Source organism: Apium graveolens, chromosome 10, assembly GCF_009905375.1.
Source record: "Apium graveolens cultivar Ventura chromosome 10, ASM990537v1, whole genome shotgun sequence".
NCBI lineage: Eukaryota > Viridiplantae > Streptophyta > Magnoliopsida > Apiales > Apiaceae > Apium > Apium graveolens.
The window spans coordinates 232,331,437-232,345,476 of NC_133656.1; the positions used below are offsets into that span (position 1 = coordinate 232,331,437).

The 14,040-nt window shown below is 26.6% G+C and overlaps 2 protein-coding genes across 2 annotated transcripts; both read left to right on the forward strand.

Annotated features, from left to right (window-relative positions):
* Positions 1-1,445: 1,445 nt before the first annotated feature.
* On the forward strand, positions 1,446-2,570 carry LOC141689259 (ethylene-responsive transcription factor ERF027-like). Its single transcript, XM_074493504.1, has one exon. The coding sequence runs from the start codon at positions 1,628-1,630 to the stop codon at positions 2,294-2,296; it is 669 nt and encodes a 222-aa protein (XP_074349605.1). The 5' UTR covers positions 1,446-1,627; the 3' UTR covers positions 2,297-2,570.
* A 10,060-nt stretch (positions 2,571-12,630) lies between these two features.
* LOC141688826 (dehydration-responsive element-binding protein 1B-like) lies at positions 12,631-13,811 on the forward strand. The gene has a single exon (XM_074492936.1). The coding sequence runs from the start codon at positions 12,741-12,743 to the stop codon at positions 13,551-13,553; it is 813 nt and encodes a 270-aa protein (XP_074349037.1). The 5' UTR covers positions 12,631-12,740; the 3' UTR covers positions 13,554-13,811.
* The last annotated feature ends 229 nt before the right edge of the window (positions 13,812-14,040 follow it).

The following is a 14,040-nucleotide window of genomic DNA, read 5'->3' on the forward strand; positions in this document are numbered from 1 at the left end:
CAACGGTTTTCTAGAAAATTTTTCTAAGAAAATTGAAAAAACTAAAAACATGTTCGAATACAAAATTTTCAAAACAAAAAACTGGAAAAATAGAAAACACGGTTTTCCCGTATTTTCCAAATTAGAACTTAGTTATGAGTTATTTCATAAAATATTATTCAAAAAATTTGTATATAATTATTAATTGGATTATTTATTAAAAGCTACAAAATCGTGTATATATTTAGTCATATAATTAGAAAATTTCATTATTCAACCTATTTCAGAAGAGTGTTTTATACTTTATTTGTCATATTTAATTATATTTTATCTAAAAAAGTTATTTTAAACATGTTAAGGAAATATGTATATACAATTAAATTGTGAAATGTTTAAATTGTTTTACCGGTTACTCTTCTATATGTTTACTCAAATTATCTCGTCATTTATTTAATATTTTTAATAAAAAAAAAAGAAAACTGATCATATATTATTTTAGCATTTGTAACACATTTTCTCAGTTTTCAACTGTTTTCTTAGAAATGAAAATTTTAAGAAAATAGGAAAATGGGAAAATTTTCTACAAGTAAACGGCCCCTAAGTTTTTCAAACAAAAATTAGTTTTCAGGATTAAATTTAAATAGTTGATTAACTGAAATTTTTAATATTAATATTTAGTAGAGGCGATTTAATCTTTGGTAGATAGTCTTTTTAAATAGCTGTTTAATTTTCAAAATAATAATTTTGAAAAAATTATTTCAATTCTTTTTTCATCTCATGAATGTAAAACTAACTAAAACATACTTGTATTAAATAATTTTGTTTAAAATTATTAATTTCAATTTGCCAGTCAAAACATTTTACTCAATTATTTAATTAAAACAAGTAATTTAATTTGTTACACTAAAAGTTAAGAGCAACTCTACTATGAGATCCTAAACAAAATTTTATGAAATGCTAAATAAATTTGAGCTTGATAATGTACAACATAAGTCCATTTTTTTTTCTATTTTCCTCGCCCAAAACATTTCTGAAACACAAGTCCCCTTTACTTTTCACAAGCCGGAAGAATAAGAATAAGCATATACAAAACAATTCCAGAAAAAGATTACCGACTGGGTTTGAATTAACAAATCAAACTAAACACCAAAGAGTACTACAGTAGCACTGCCGACTCTGATTACCGAATGCTTTGAATACCTACGAAATTAAAAATAAATAAATTATTTAAGTGTTCTATACGTGTGCTTAGTAAGGGTGTTAGCCATAATCTCATTTCACACCTTAATTAATTTAATTACACAACCACCTCCACCAGTAATCCAGTACATTCTTTCCCCAAATGTACTGTCTTTTGTCCCTTTTCAAGTGCTAGACACTCATTCTCCCCAAGGGGTCCGCGAACTGGACACGCCCCCCTTATTTAGCTGCTCCTATCAATTCAACCTATAAAACCCTCTTCCTCATCTTATCTGTCCTCTATCACCATCCTCCCTTGTAACATATTTTGTACCACACCTATCACTAAATCTATCCTTTTTTTCGGGTTATCGAACCCTTGACATCCCGTAGCACTGTACCAAGAGGTGTTGAGGTAAATCTATCTATTTTTATATCATTTTTTTTTGAAATTTTAAATAATAGGTGCATGGCTGATTCTGCTAACATACCTAAAAATGACCAATTAGAGTCACATTGTGATTCTGATTCTTCAAACAAGTCAAGCCTTTCTATTTTACCACCTACAACTTCTTCTGAAGACCCTTTGCCAAAACAGTCACCGGTAGCTATAATGTCACCGTCTTCGGGGCGACATCCAGTGTACCGAGGCATCCGATGCAGAGGCGGAAAATGGGTGTCAGAGATACGCGAGCCACGTAAGACTACCCGGATTTGGCTAGGTACTTTTCCCACACCTGAAATGGCAGCTGCAGCTTATGATGTAGCTGCATTGGCATTAAAAGGCCCCGACGCTACTCTCAATTTTCCTGACTCTGTTCTCTCTTATGCTATTCCTGCGAATCCTACAGCAGCAGACATTCGCGCTGCTGCTGCAAATGCTGCAGCTTCTAGAGCATCCGAAAGTTCTGCTGCAGGCGGAAACTCTGAGTTACCGCCTCCAGTGGATAATAATAATAATAATAATAATACTCTTCCAGAGACATCGACATTTATGGATGAAGAGGAAATTTTCGACATGCCAAACTTGCTGGCTGGCATGGCGGAGGGAATGCTGATAAGTCCTCCAAGAATGAAAACGGATGATTCACCAGAAAAAACAGAAGGAGACAGCTTATGGAGTTACCCAAGAAACTAATAATGAACTTAGAGGTAGCACATGAGGACTAAAGGTTATGATTGAACTGAATTTGTGTATGCTCTCGCTTCTGTCCAATTTGTTACTATTATTGAGTTTTGTTAGTACGTTATTCCATCATCTTAGTTTGTTGTAACTGGCTCCTCTCATGTCAAACTTTGTACACCCTTTTGACTACATTTACCATCACCCTGTTTAGGCTGAGGATCTGCCTGCTCTTTGTTTCATTTTGAGGTTATTACCTAAGCCGCTAAGCATAGCTTCTGCTATTTTATACTCCCTATATCACATTCAATTCTATATATTATTTTTGGATATACTTTTCAATACTCATTTAAAATATAATTTTATAATATTTTTTCTAAATAAAAGTTTCATGTTTAAACTTTTATTCAAAAAATAATTTGAAAAAAATATTATCAAACTATACTTTATAAAAATCTCAAAATATGTGAAAATAGTAAAAATATTATCAAACTATACTTTATAAAAATCTCAAAATATGTGAAAATAGTAAACATAACGGAAAGGAGGTAGTATAACATACGACCACACATGCCTGTTTGTTCCCTAAGCACTTTGGATACTGTGACTTCGTATTTTTACAAAGGGTTTGCTGATTATGTCACATTCTAAATACAAATTTTGTGTATTTTTTATGAAATTAATATTCTAAAGATGGACGTTTATAATTTATTTTTTGACCCATAAATAAGTATTTCAGTGATTAAAAATATTAAAATATATAAGATTCATAAAAGAATTTTTCTCTAATCTATTGAGGTTTTACGGTTGACTTATTTTAAATAATAAGATAAAAACAAATTAGAAAATGACAGCCAAAAACATATTACGCGCCTATAAACACATAATAGAAAAACCGATTTACAAAAATTGTTATTATCTTGAATCTAGTATAAACTCTGATGCGGGGAGAGATGTTCAAAAAATCCGAAGCCCGAAATCCGATCCGGAAAAAAGCCCGAAAAGCCCGATCCGGAAAAAAGCCCGGTTCAGCCCGGCCCGCGGGCCTTAAATGGGCCTACTTTTTTCTCGAAAATCCGGCCCGGCCCGAAGCCCGGAAAAAAGCCCGGATAAAAGCCCGGTTCGGCCCGGATAAAAACCCGGGCTTTTTTAAAAGCCCGATTAAAAAACCAATTTTTTATATAGAATTTGAAAATATACAATACTTTTTATGATTTTTAAAATAATATATAATAATATTAGAAACAATTAAAAATATATATGATTATTTATATATTATATTAAAAATAATTATTTATTTCGGTGTCTAAACTACTATATCTAATATATCAAGATATTTTTTCTCTGGTATTTAAACTACTCATAATTCGGGTTATAAAATATTAAAATATTTTTTTAATATATAAATAAAAAGCCCGGATAAAATCCGGTTCGGCCCGATCCGGCCCGGCTCGCGGGCCTATAACGGGCCTTATATTTTTTGGAAGCCCGGCCCGGCCTGATTTTTAAAAAAGCTCAACCCGATCCGTTTTAAAAAAAATCAGGCTTTTTAAAAGCCGGATAAAATCCGATCCGATAGGCTTTTTATAAATCTCTAGATGCGGGGCAGGAGTGTCACCCTGCATTTAGAAAGGTGGGAGGAAGGAAGTGTACAAATATAGTAAGGTAAATAAGTTAGTAAAATGTTTGAAGCTGTAGTGGACATGGTCACGTGGGAACAACGGACGTTACATTAGTTTTGTTTTGTTGGGTTCTGGTAAGTTCTCTTCACTTGCATCATGTGGCCTGTCAACTCAGATTTAGTGCTGGTTTTTACCGGTGTCAGAAATTGTTGGCTACATGACTCTTCTTCTTTCTTTCGGGTCCATGTTTTTTGTTTTTTTCCCCTTATATCATTATATAAGGTCTTTCTACCGTGTGTCCCAGGACAGTCATTAGTTACTAATTTTAAAAAAAAATATTTTTTTTTATTGGTGCAATTGATATAAATGCAGGGGATCATTAACATTTATTATTCAAACACGAATAAAAAAAATCCATTTATATGTGAGTTAGTGACTATTATGTGTCTATTGTGTGCCCTCGGCACACCATAGAAAATCCCATCATTACACTGGAATTTTATCTGGTGTGCCCATAAATACAAGATAAGAAGATACGTGTTAAAATTTGATTAATTTTTCAGTTATAAATTTTGATAAATTCCCCTATTATTTATAAAATTTAGTATTTAATATAAATATGTGTACATAAATACACACTAAACAAACTCATCATTATATTATGGAATTTCACTTTATTCTTCTACCTTCTTCCACGAGTCATTTTTTAGATAAAATAACAAGTATTAGAAAATTCAGCCTTTTGCCATTGAATTCAGCAATTTCTTGGTACTTTGCACTAATTTGAATTTACTAATCTTAAGTTTTCTATGAGATACTACAAATTTTATATAATCAAATTGTTGTACAATATCTCACTTCCCAGGGTCAAAAGACCGGGATATACGTATTCGGTAACTTTCTTCTCTTTTTAAGCGTAATCAATGGTTACACATTTTAAAAATATCAAAATAATCAGTAAATACAGATTTGTGATTTGTAATTTCTGAAAAAACGGATTTTAATAAATCTGTGATTTGTAATTTCTGAAAAATCGTCTAATTTATCAATATTTTAATAAATCTGTCAAATATTTTAATCCTTTGTTAGTAATTAATCAACAATTTTTAAAAAATCAACCAATTTTTTCAACCGGTCATTTGAGAATTAGGTAGACAAATTTCTTAACGGAGATGGACTAATTAACTATTTATTGGTATTTGTACATAATTGAATTTACAACTGTATACTAACTATATGCGTTAGAGATGGGTGTTGTCTTATTTTTGGACAGAAAATTTCGATCACTTAATTATATGAGTTAGGGATAGGTACTTTCTAATTTTCAAAGTTAAGAGTATCTCAAAAACTATGATATTTACGTGGCAGTTTAATATACCTAAAATGTAAAATTTTGATCTGCAATTCTTATTAGGTGTTAGGTATATTTATAGATTATGAGAAAATTAAAAATATGATCTCATCATCTACTCCCAGGTCCCATCACATAAATCCCATCATCCAAATAGATACACAGCACTTAAAATATGGTCTAATCCTTAATCTAATGCTATTATGGATTCTTTTTTAAATTTCTTTTATAACAAATAATGTACTAACTTAAATAATTTTTAAATATTATTTAATTGTTAACCTAAATTAAAAATTCTAATATTATATTACAAATAAACTATGCTTCAGTTAAATCTATATATACAAGTAATGTTTATTAATTTTATTTTTTCTATTTTAAAATATGTTATTATATTTATAATTGTAATACTTTTTTATTTTATAATATTTATTTTAAAATATTTCCATAGATATAAAAAAATAAAAAATATTATCATAAAATATTTTTGATTTAAATAAATATTTTATTTTTAATTGTACAGAATGTAATTAGATTAAATATATTTCAATTGTTATCTAAATTTAAAAATAGAATAATATTTTAAATATAACTAATGAATATAGCACGTGATGTACATCAAACCGCGAACTCTGTAAAAGCCACCCCGTGTGAAGATAACGGGGTCAGAATTCAGATCACATAGATGTCACCTGAAAATGTAGTACTGGCGTTGGGGTTAGTCAAAAAAATTTGAAAATATGGTATTTTCATAAAAAATAGTATTCATATTTTAGAAAAATTGGATATTATTCATATTTTCAATAAAACGGATTTTATCTATATTCTGGAATATTTAAATCCGAAATCAAATACAGATGTGATATTTAAATTATATAAATATATATACATATAATTTAAAATTCATTATATCAGTTTATAGTTTGTGTGTATGCATTAAATAATACATTTATACCAATTTTTATATGATTGTAGACATCTTTTATTTCTATAAATGTATAGTTTGAGTTTAATAATAAAAATTATTCTAAAATTATTGTCAATATGATAGATCCAATCATAAAAATTCAAAAAATCTAATATTCGTCTGAAATATCTGCATTCGTATATGAAAAAAACAGATAATATCCGTATTTGAAATAAAACATATATTATTTATACTATCTTAAAACCCGTTCGATACACGGATCGCACAGATTTTCTTAATATTATATAATTTTTTTTTAAAATAATTGAATTCAATTTTTAAATTTGTTCATTTAAAATTTTAAATGATATGAATTCATAATAATCTATATTATATTATAATAGGCGAAACATTAAAAGTTTAGTAGTCGGTCGGTCGGTACTTGATAAAATTACTTAATTACCCTTACTTAATTATTTCAATTCTAATTATTAGATATGAGATAAATCAAATTAATATTAGATTAAGTATAATTCATATCCTATTGTTGTGAACTAAAAATCAAATTTTAACTAAAACATAAATATTATTTTTTTCAAAATACACATAGAAATCAATAAAACTATATCGTTCAATCACTAATATTTTCTTTTTCAATTATTTTTTATAGAATTACTGTTAATCGATTAAGTAATCAACATGTTAAATAATATTTTTTAAGGTTCCACATAATGAAGACATTATATTTTTACCCTTAATAAAATAATAATTTCGTTATAATAACATTTCCCTCCTTACCAATGCTATCACTTTAAATAAGTTTAAATGTTCTAAAAATTTATGAACATATACGTCTACTAATATAATTATTATAACAAAATTATTATTTTATCGAGAATAAAAATATAATGTCTTCATTATGTTGGGACCTTAAAAAATATTTCGAAAAAGATAATATTAGTGATGGAACGATATAGTTTTATTGATTTCTATGTGTATTTTTAAAAAAATATTATTTATATTTTAATTAAAATTTAATTTTTAGTTCACATCAATAGAATATGAATTATACTTAATCTAATATTAATTTGATTTATCTCGTATCTAATAATTAGAATTGAAATAATTAAATAAGGATAATTAAGTAATTTTATCAAATACCGACCGACCGACTATCAAATTTTTAATATTTTTTCTATTATAATATAGTATAGATTTGAATCCGATAATTACGGATAATAGACATATCTATGTCCGGTTTGACAATTATAACTAACATAATTCTCTTTCTCAAGTCACATCAGGTCAGGTCAAAGTATTGCCTAGTTTATTGTTACTCCCGCCGGCGCCCCATTATGCGGGTTATGCGCGCAAGGCCCAAAGATTAAAAGACCCCCAAAATTTATAATATTTTATAATTGTATATATATATTTTTTAATTTTTCAAATAAATTATGTCTTCAATTTTCCATGAAAAGTTAATTTTACTTAATAAAAATAAAATAAAATTTAAAGCATAGTTAAGGTTTTCTACATTCTCTTGAAATACTTTTTACTTATACAACAAATAACTTGGTTAAATTACGTACTATTTTGTGCTCATTTTTCTGATTATATCACGGTTCATACATTTTTCTTAAACATAATTATTGTTATAAATAAAAATAATAAAAACATTATGTCTAGTACTTAATTCTAAATTATGGTTGTTTATAGAGAAGTTAAACATAAATTTTAATATTTATAATATTTTATATTTTATTAGAAATATATTCAATAATATACTTACTATGTTTATAGCAAATAATATTTATCTAGCCTTAAAGTATGACTATTTTTAAAACTAATCTACCCCGGTTACTCAAAATAGTAATATTCATCACTTTGGTTTTGTTAAGAATATTCATTACATTTGTATACAAACATTTTATTTATATTTTCAAGTACAAATTTTGTATGTTTCTAAATATATTTTTTTATAATTTTAAACACATTATTTTACTTTTTAATTTTAATTTTTTTATCAAGAACTTATATCTTATTTAAGAAATTTCAAAAATATAAATAACAAAAGAAATTGAAAATTAATATTTTATATACTGAATGTTAAAGACCTCAAATTTATATTTCGCCTGAGGCTCTAAAAATTTAGAGTCGGCCCTTCTAGAGGTTCAAACACTAACAAGAAATATATTAAAAAAATATTAGTATTGGTAAGTTGGTGAGATAAGAGATAAAACAATATGTTATTTAATGAGAAAAAAATGTAAAAATTGAATAAAGTTGTGAGACTAATTAATATTTAATATAAAAATTTAGTGTTGTGCGAGAGAATATAGTAGATGTAATTAGTTTTTATATTGTTAATTTTTTATTATTTTTAATAATTTTAAAAAAAATAAAATTGCATAAGACAACCAAAAAAAAGTGTATACAAATTAACAAGCTCTTTCCATCCCATCCAATTTTTTTATTATTAAATTTATTTTCATATGTATGCGTTAACATTCCAAACTATTCCGCAACCGAAACTAAACACAGGTACACAAATAATCTTAAAAAGGATCTATCAGAGCGAGGGTGCTTCGTTTGATTTATCTTGAAGTACAATTTAATCATTTTTTTTTCTTAGGTTTGTAAATATACGGACAATTATAAAAAAAAAAATCATGCATTTAATATACTACTATATAAGAAAAAAAATGTCCCCATTCTATATGCCGATTTTGAATAAGAACACTGAATAAAAGAAATTCGATTCTAAATAAGTATACTGCGAGTAATAGAAATCCACATGTATTTTATAAATATAATAAAAAATAGTTCATAATAATCCAAAATAGTATTTGAATACATCAATTTCTATGACATATCTTATAATAGCGCCTCATTATTAATATAATAATATAATTAAACTAAAACTAAAGGAAAGTGAAAGGATGAGATGAAAGATAGGTAAAAAAAAAAGATTAAGTGTCCGTTTGTAAAATTTTAAAATAAATAATTTAAAATTTAAAATTAATAAGTGACTTAAAAGTATTAAATATATTAATACTTATAAGTTATGTAAGTGTTTGATTACTTTACTTATAAGTCAATAATTTTTTTTCTTTAACTTAAATTAACTAAAATAAATAATTTTTAAATATGATTATCTTAATTTATGACCTTTAAATTAACTTAAGAATTTAAAACATATATTTAAAAACTAAAATTTATAAAAAAGTGAAAAATTAAAATAAGTTTAGAAAAAATATATGGTTACCAATATTTAACTTATAAATTTATAAGTTAGGTCGATAAATATTCAAAAATAAACACTTACCAACTTATAAATCAAAAGTAACTTATAAGCCACATGACAAACATGCCCTAAGTTCATGTCAGGCAAACTTGTAAATTAGCTTAAACAATTCAAAGTCCATTTTCAATTTTACCTCCATCTATAGTTTTGATAATTAAAAAGATTAAATTATCACTGTTTTTAATATTTATATTAAATATGTGGTTCGAAATTTGATATAAGATCTAACGAGATTTGTTAAAACTTCCAATGATATATATTTTGATTTATTTTTAATTTTTAATTTAAAAAAACTAGTATTTTAAACATAATTCTTTTAGATAAGCAATATTCATTGGTTAAGATAATATTGTATAAATATTTTGAATTATTCAAATAAAAGTTATATTTATAATATATTTTATCATTTGATTCAATACATTTTATACTATTTAATGAAAAATATATATTGTTCAATAACCTGAAGAAATTAACTAGTTTAACTGATATTTATAAAATTTTATCGAATTAGAAAATATTTAATTTTATAAGAATGTTATACAATATTATCAAATTATTATATCAACAAATATTAGAGTCGCAATGAAAGAAACTTAAAAATAATTTAAATAACGATATAATTACAATTTTTCTTTCGCATTTTTTAAAAAATAATGAATATCAATAATAACTCTTTACAATGTATAATTTATTTTTATGTTACAACCATGATTGATACGAGTTGTGTAAGAGTTGTGTAAAAATATATATGGATTGTTTGTCTGTGATAATGTAAATGCCATATATAAAATATTGCAATTTATTTATTACACAATTTTAATTTTTGGATAATTATAAATACACGTTATTTAAGTAATCAGTTGTATCAGAGAATGTTAATAATGATTATACATGTACATAAATCAGATATTTAATATATAAATAATTGAAACAATAATAATTAACTAAGAAATTTAATATACAATAATTTACATGTTGACCCACATATACACCTTAATTTTACTTTGGTAATATACAATAATTTACATGTTGACACACACATACACCTTAATTTTACTTTGATAATAGTAGTGTAAATAAAAAACTAACATTTTTTCATAGATACGTATAATTTCAAAAACCAACATTTTTTATTAAAATCAACTTTTATGTTAGCAGTAGTGTAAATTTTACATTATTGTATATTATGACTGCAAATAATTTGACTTTAGTTATGCATTTTTTATTTTTTTAAATTAAGTAAGCTAATTGTAAGTTAGTAGTAAATTGAGTAATAATATAAATTAGTACATATAGTTTATTTAATAAAATTCAAAATTTGTGGTCAACTCTATATTCAACATATATGTTAATTTTTAGTTTTTTCTTTGTAAATATACCAACGACGTTCTAGAGATTAAGTTTAATTATTTTATTTTAAACGTACATTGACTAACTTATTTATATCCATTCATTAAATACAAATTATACAACACAAAAAATAATATATATATATATAGTTTAATGAACTATATTAAAAATGTTGTGTAATTTGGTAATATATTGTATGAAAATAATACATATTGATAAACAATCAACTTATATTTTATATACGTTAGACATTATACCACATTTACAAATAAATAAAAAAAAAATTATAAAATGACTCATGCATCACACGGCTTATTACGCTAGTTTCATATTTATATCATAAAACTTTTGAGTTTTATATACGATCTTGGTTATCATCTCCGTGAGTACTAATTTGATAATTTTTACTTTTATTTCGGGGAATATAATGTAAGCTTCAAATATTTTGACTAAAACTTTAATTTGAAATAATTAAAAAAATTTATATAAAAGTTATTTATTTATAATTTTTAAATGATAGTTAGTTATTTTTTTAAATTTTATTTAAACCCATTTTAATCGTATAATTTTATTTTAACCCAAGATCATTAGATTGACTAAACCCGGATCAGTAGTATAATTTTATTTTCATTGAGATGAATAACACATATTATTTAAAAAAAATTCCGGTATCATTATCATATTTATCTTTTTTAATTTGCTCTTTTGTATTTAATATTCGTGTAATTAAAATTATTTAAAAGAAATTATCTATACTATATTATAATAGACGAAATATTAAAATTTGGTAGTCGGTCGGTCAGTACTTGCTAAAATTACTTGTCTACCCATACTTATTTATTTTAATTCTAATTGATGTTGGTGAGTCAATTTTAATTTTAATTGATATAAAGTTAGCTTACTCCACCAATTTAAATTCTATTTTATATCCAACCCTATATCACTATAGTTGATATTAAAGTCAACTTTTTTTACTAATTTAAATTAATTTATTCTACCAATTTTAATTCTATTATATCGAGTTTTATATTATTCTAATTAATATTTCTGGCTAAAATAAGTTTAAACAAATTAAATATAATTAATTGGCTTTGGTTGATAAAATGGGTTCCGGGCTAAAACGTAATAATAAATACTACTGATCTGGTTATAAAATTATACTTTTGAACTAGGATAAACAAAATAATATATATTATTCTTCAAGAAAAAATATATTATACAATTGATCAAAACACACACAAAATTAAAATTAAAATACAATACAACTAACTACAAATAATAATATATAATAATTTTGCGGACTAAAACAAAATTATCATATAAATCTGGACTTAAAAACCTATATAATATTAAAAAAACATGTATAATCCGTGTATCACACGAATTTTAAGCTAATAATTTATAAATTACCAAACACATAATTAACTTATAGGTAATTTCTACATAAAATTATTCAAATATCTAAATAATTTATAAATTATGATGTTCACATCAATTATATGAAAACTTTCAATTTAAAATTATAAATTAAATTTTTAAAAAATCCCAAAGGGATCCTAAATTGAGTGAACTTGAACGTTCAGCTGAAAGAGGAAAGCACACGCACTGAGAGACAAACAAACAGCTGGGGTCTGGGAGACATGGGTTGTAGACTTGTAGTAATAAGTTAGAAGTGGATCTATTATTCACAAGTTTTAATGTTTGTATTATTATAGTTTGTACCACACCCACCTTAACTCCGCGTCCAAAACACATTCACTCCACATTTTCACTTATTTAGATATTTCCTACTTACATAAATAGTCCCACTCCACTTGACTTCTATAACCAACTCATTATATCAAACACTCTCACTCTCATTTTTACAAACAAGCCTTTTAGTTTTGACACTCTGTTTTCTTTTCCACTTTTAAACAACTACATAAATGGATAATTTTTTCTCATACTCCACCTCATCTTACTCTGCCCCACCTCAGGATCCATATCACTACTTAGCTTATTCTCAGTCCTCATTCCCTACTCAAACTGAAACTGCACCTCCTCTGTCTCAGGATCCTTATTACTACTCAGCTTATTCGCAGTCCTCGTTCACCCCGGAAAACACTGACATTGCTAATGCCAATGCTAATGGCATTGGCAATGACAGTGACCGCCCTATTTACATTTCTGATGAACAGGTCTTGCTAGCTTCAAGTAATCCAAAGAAGCGCGATGGAAGGAAGAAGTTTAAGGAGACACGCCACCCTGTTTACCGCGGTGTGAGGAGTAGGAATCCTGACAAGTGGGTTTCTGAGGTGAGGGAACCAAACAAAAACTCGAGAATCTGGCTTGGAACTTTCCCTACTGCTGAAATGGCTGCTCGAGCTCACGATGTTGCAGCTATTGCACTCAGAGGCCGCAGTGCCTGCCTCAACTTTGCTGACTCTTCTTGGAGGTTGCCTATTCCAGCTTCCTCCGATGCCAAGGACATCCAGAAAGCTGCAGCTGAGGCAGCAGAGGCCTTCAGGCCATCAGAAAATGACAATGCAGCAGAGAGAACAAGTCCGGAGAACACATTTGAATCGCAAGCAAATCAAGTGTCGTACATGGACGAAGAGGCCTTGTTCGGAACACCCGAGTACATCAACAACATGGCACAGGGAATGATGCTTCCTCCCCCTCAATTCATGCAAAGCGATATGTACTACGGGAATGATGACACGGATGGTGTCACAGACCTTTCTTTATGGAGCTTCTAATTTTCAAGAACACCTCTGCCACGAGTACTAGTAATAAAATGAGATCCCTGATTGTCTGCAAGTAATAATAATGTAAAAAATTATATATGTCCTTTATAATCTATCTAATCCTTTTTTCATCTGTAAGATGCAGTCAGTCTGTAGCCGCACAAGTGTGGTTTTGCTAAATTTAGCTTTTTTGCTGGTTATGCCTTTTTCAAGTTGAACATTGTAATATATCTATCAATAAATCAACTTCTTTGCTAATCAGTTTTTATGGAATCAAGTGTCTTTGAATTTAGTTTGCAACATTCACCTTGTTGAAATCCTTGTTAAACCTCTTTAAGCGTAATAGGGTTGTGATTATTTAATCGGTAATAAAACTAATGTGTCCATTATGTTGGAACTGAAAAAATATATTATTTAATGAGTTTATACTTTAACAATTATTACTTAATCGAACTTCAACTGTATGACAAAACCTTAACACATGACAAAATGTAATTAT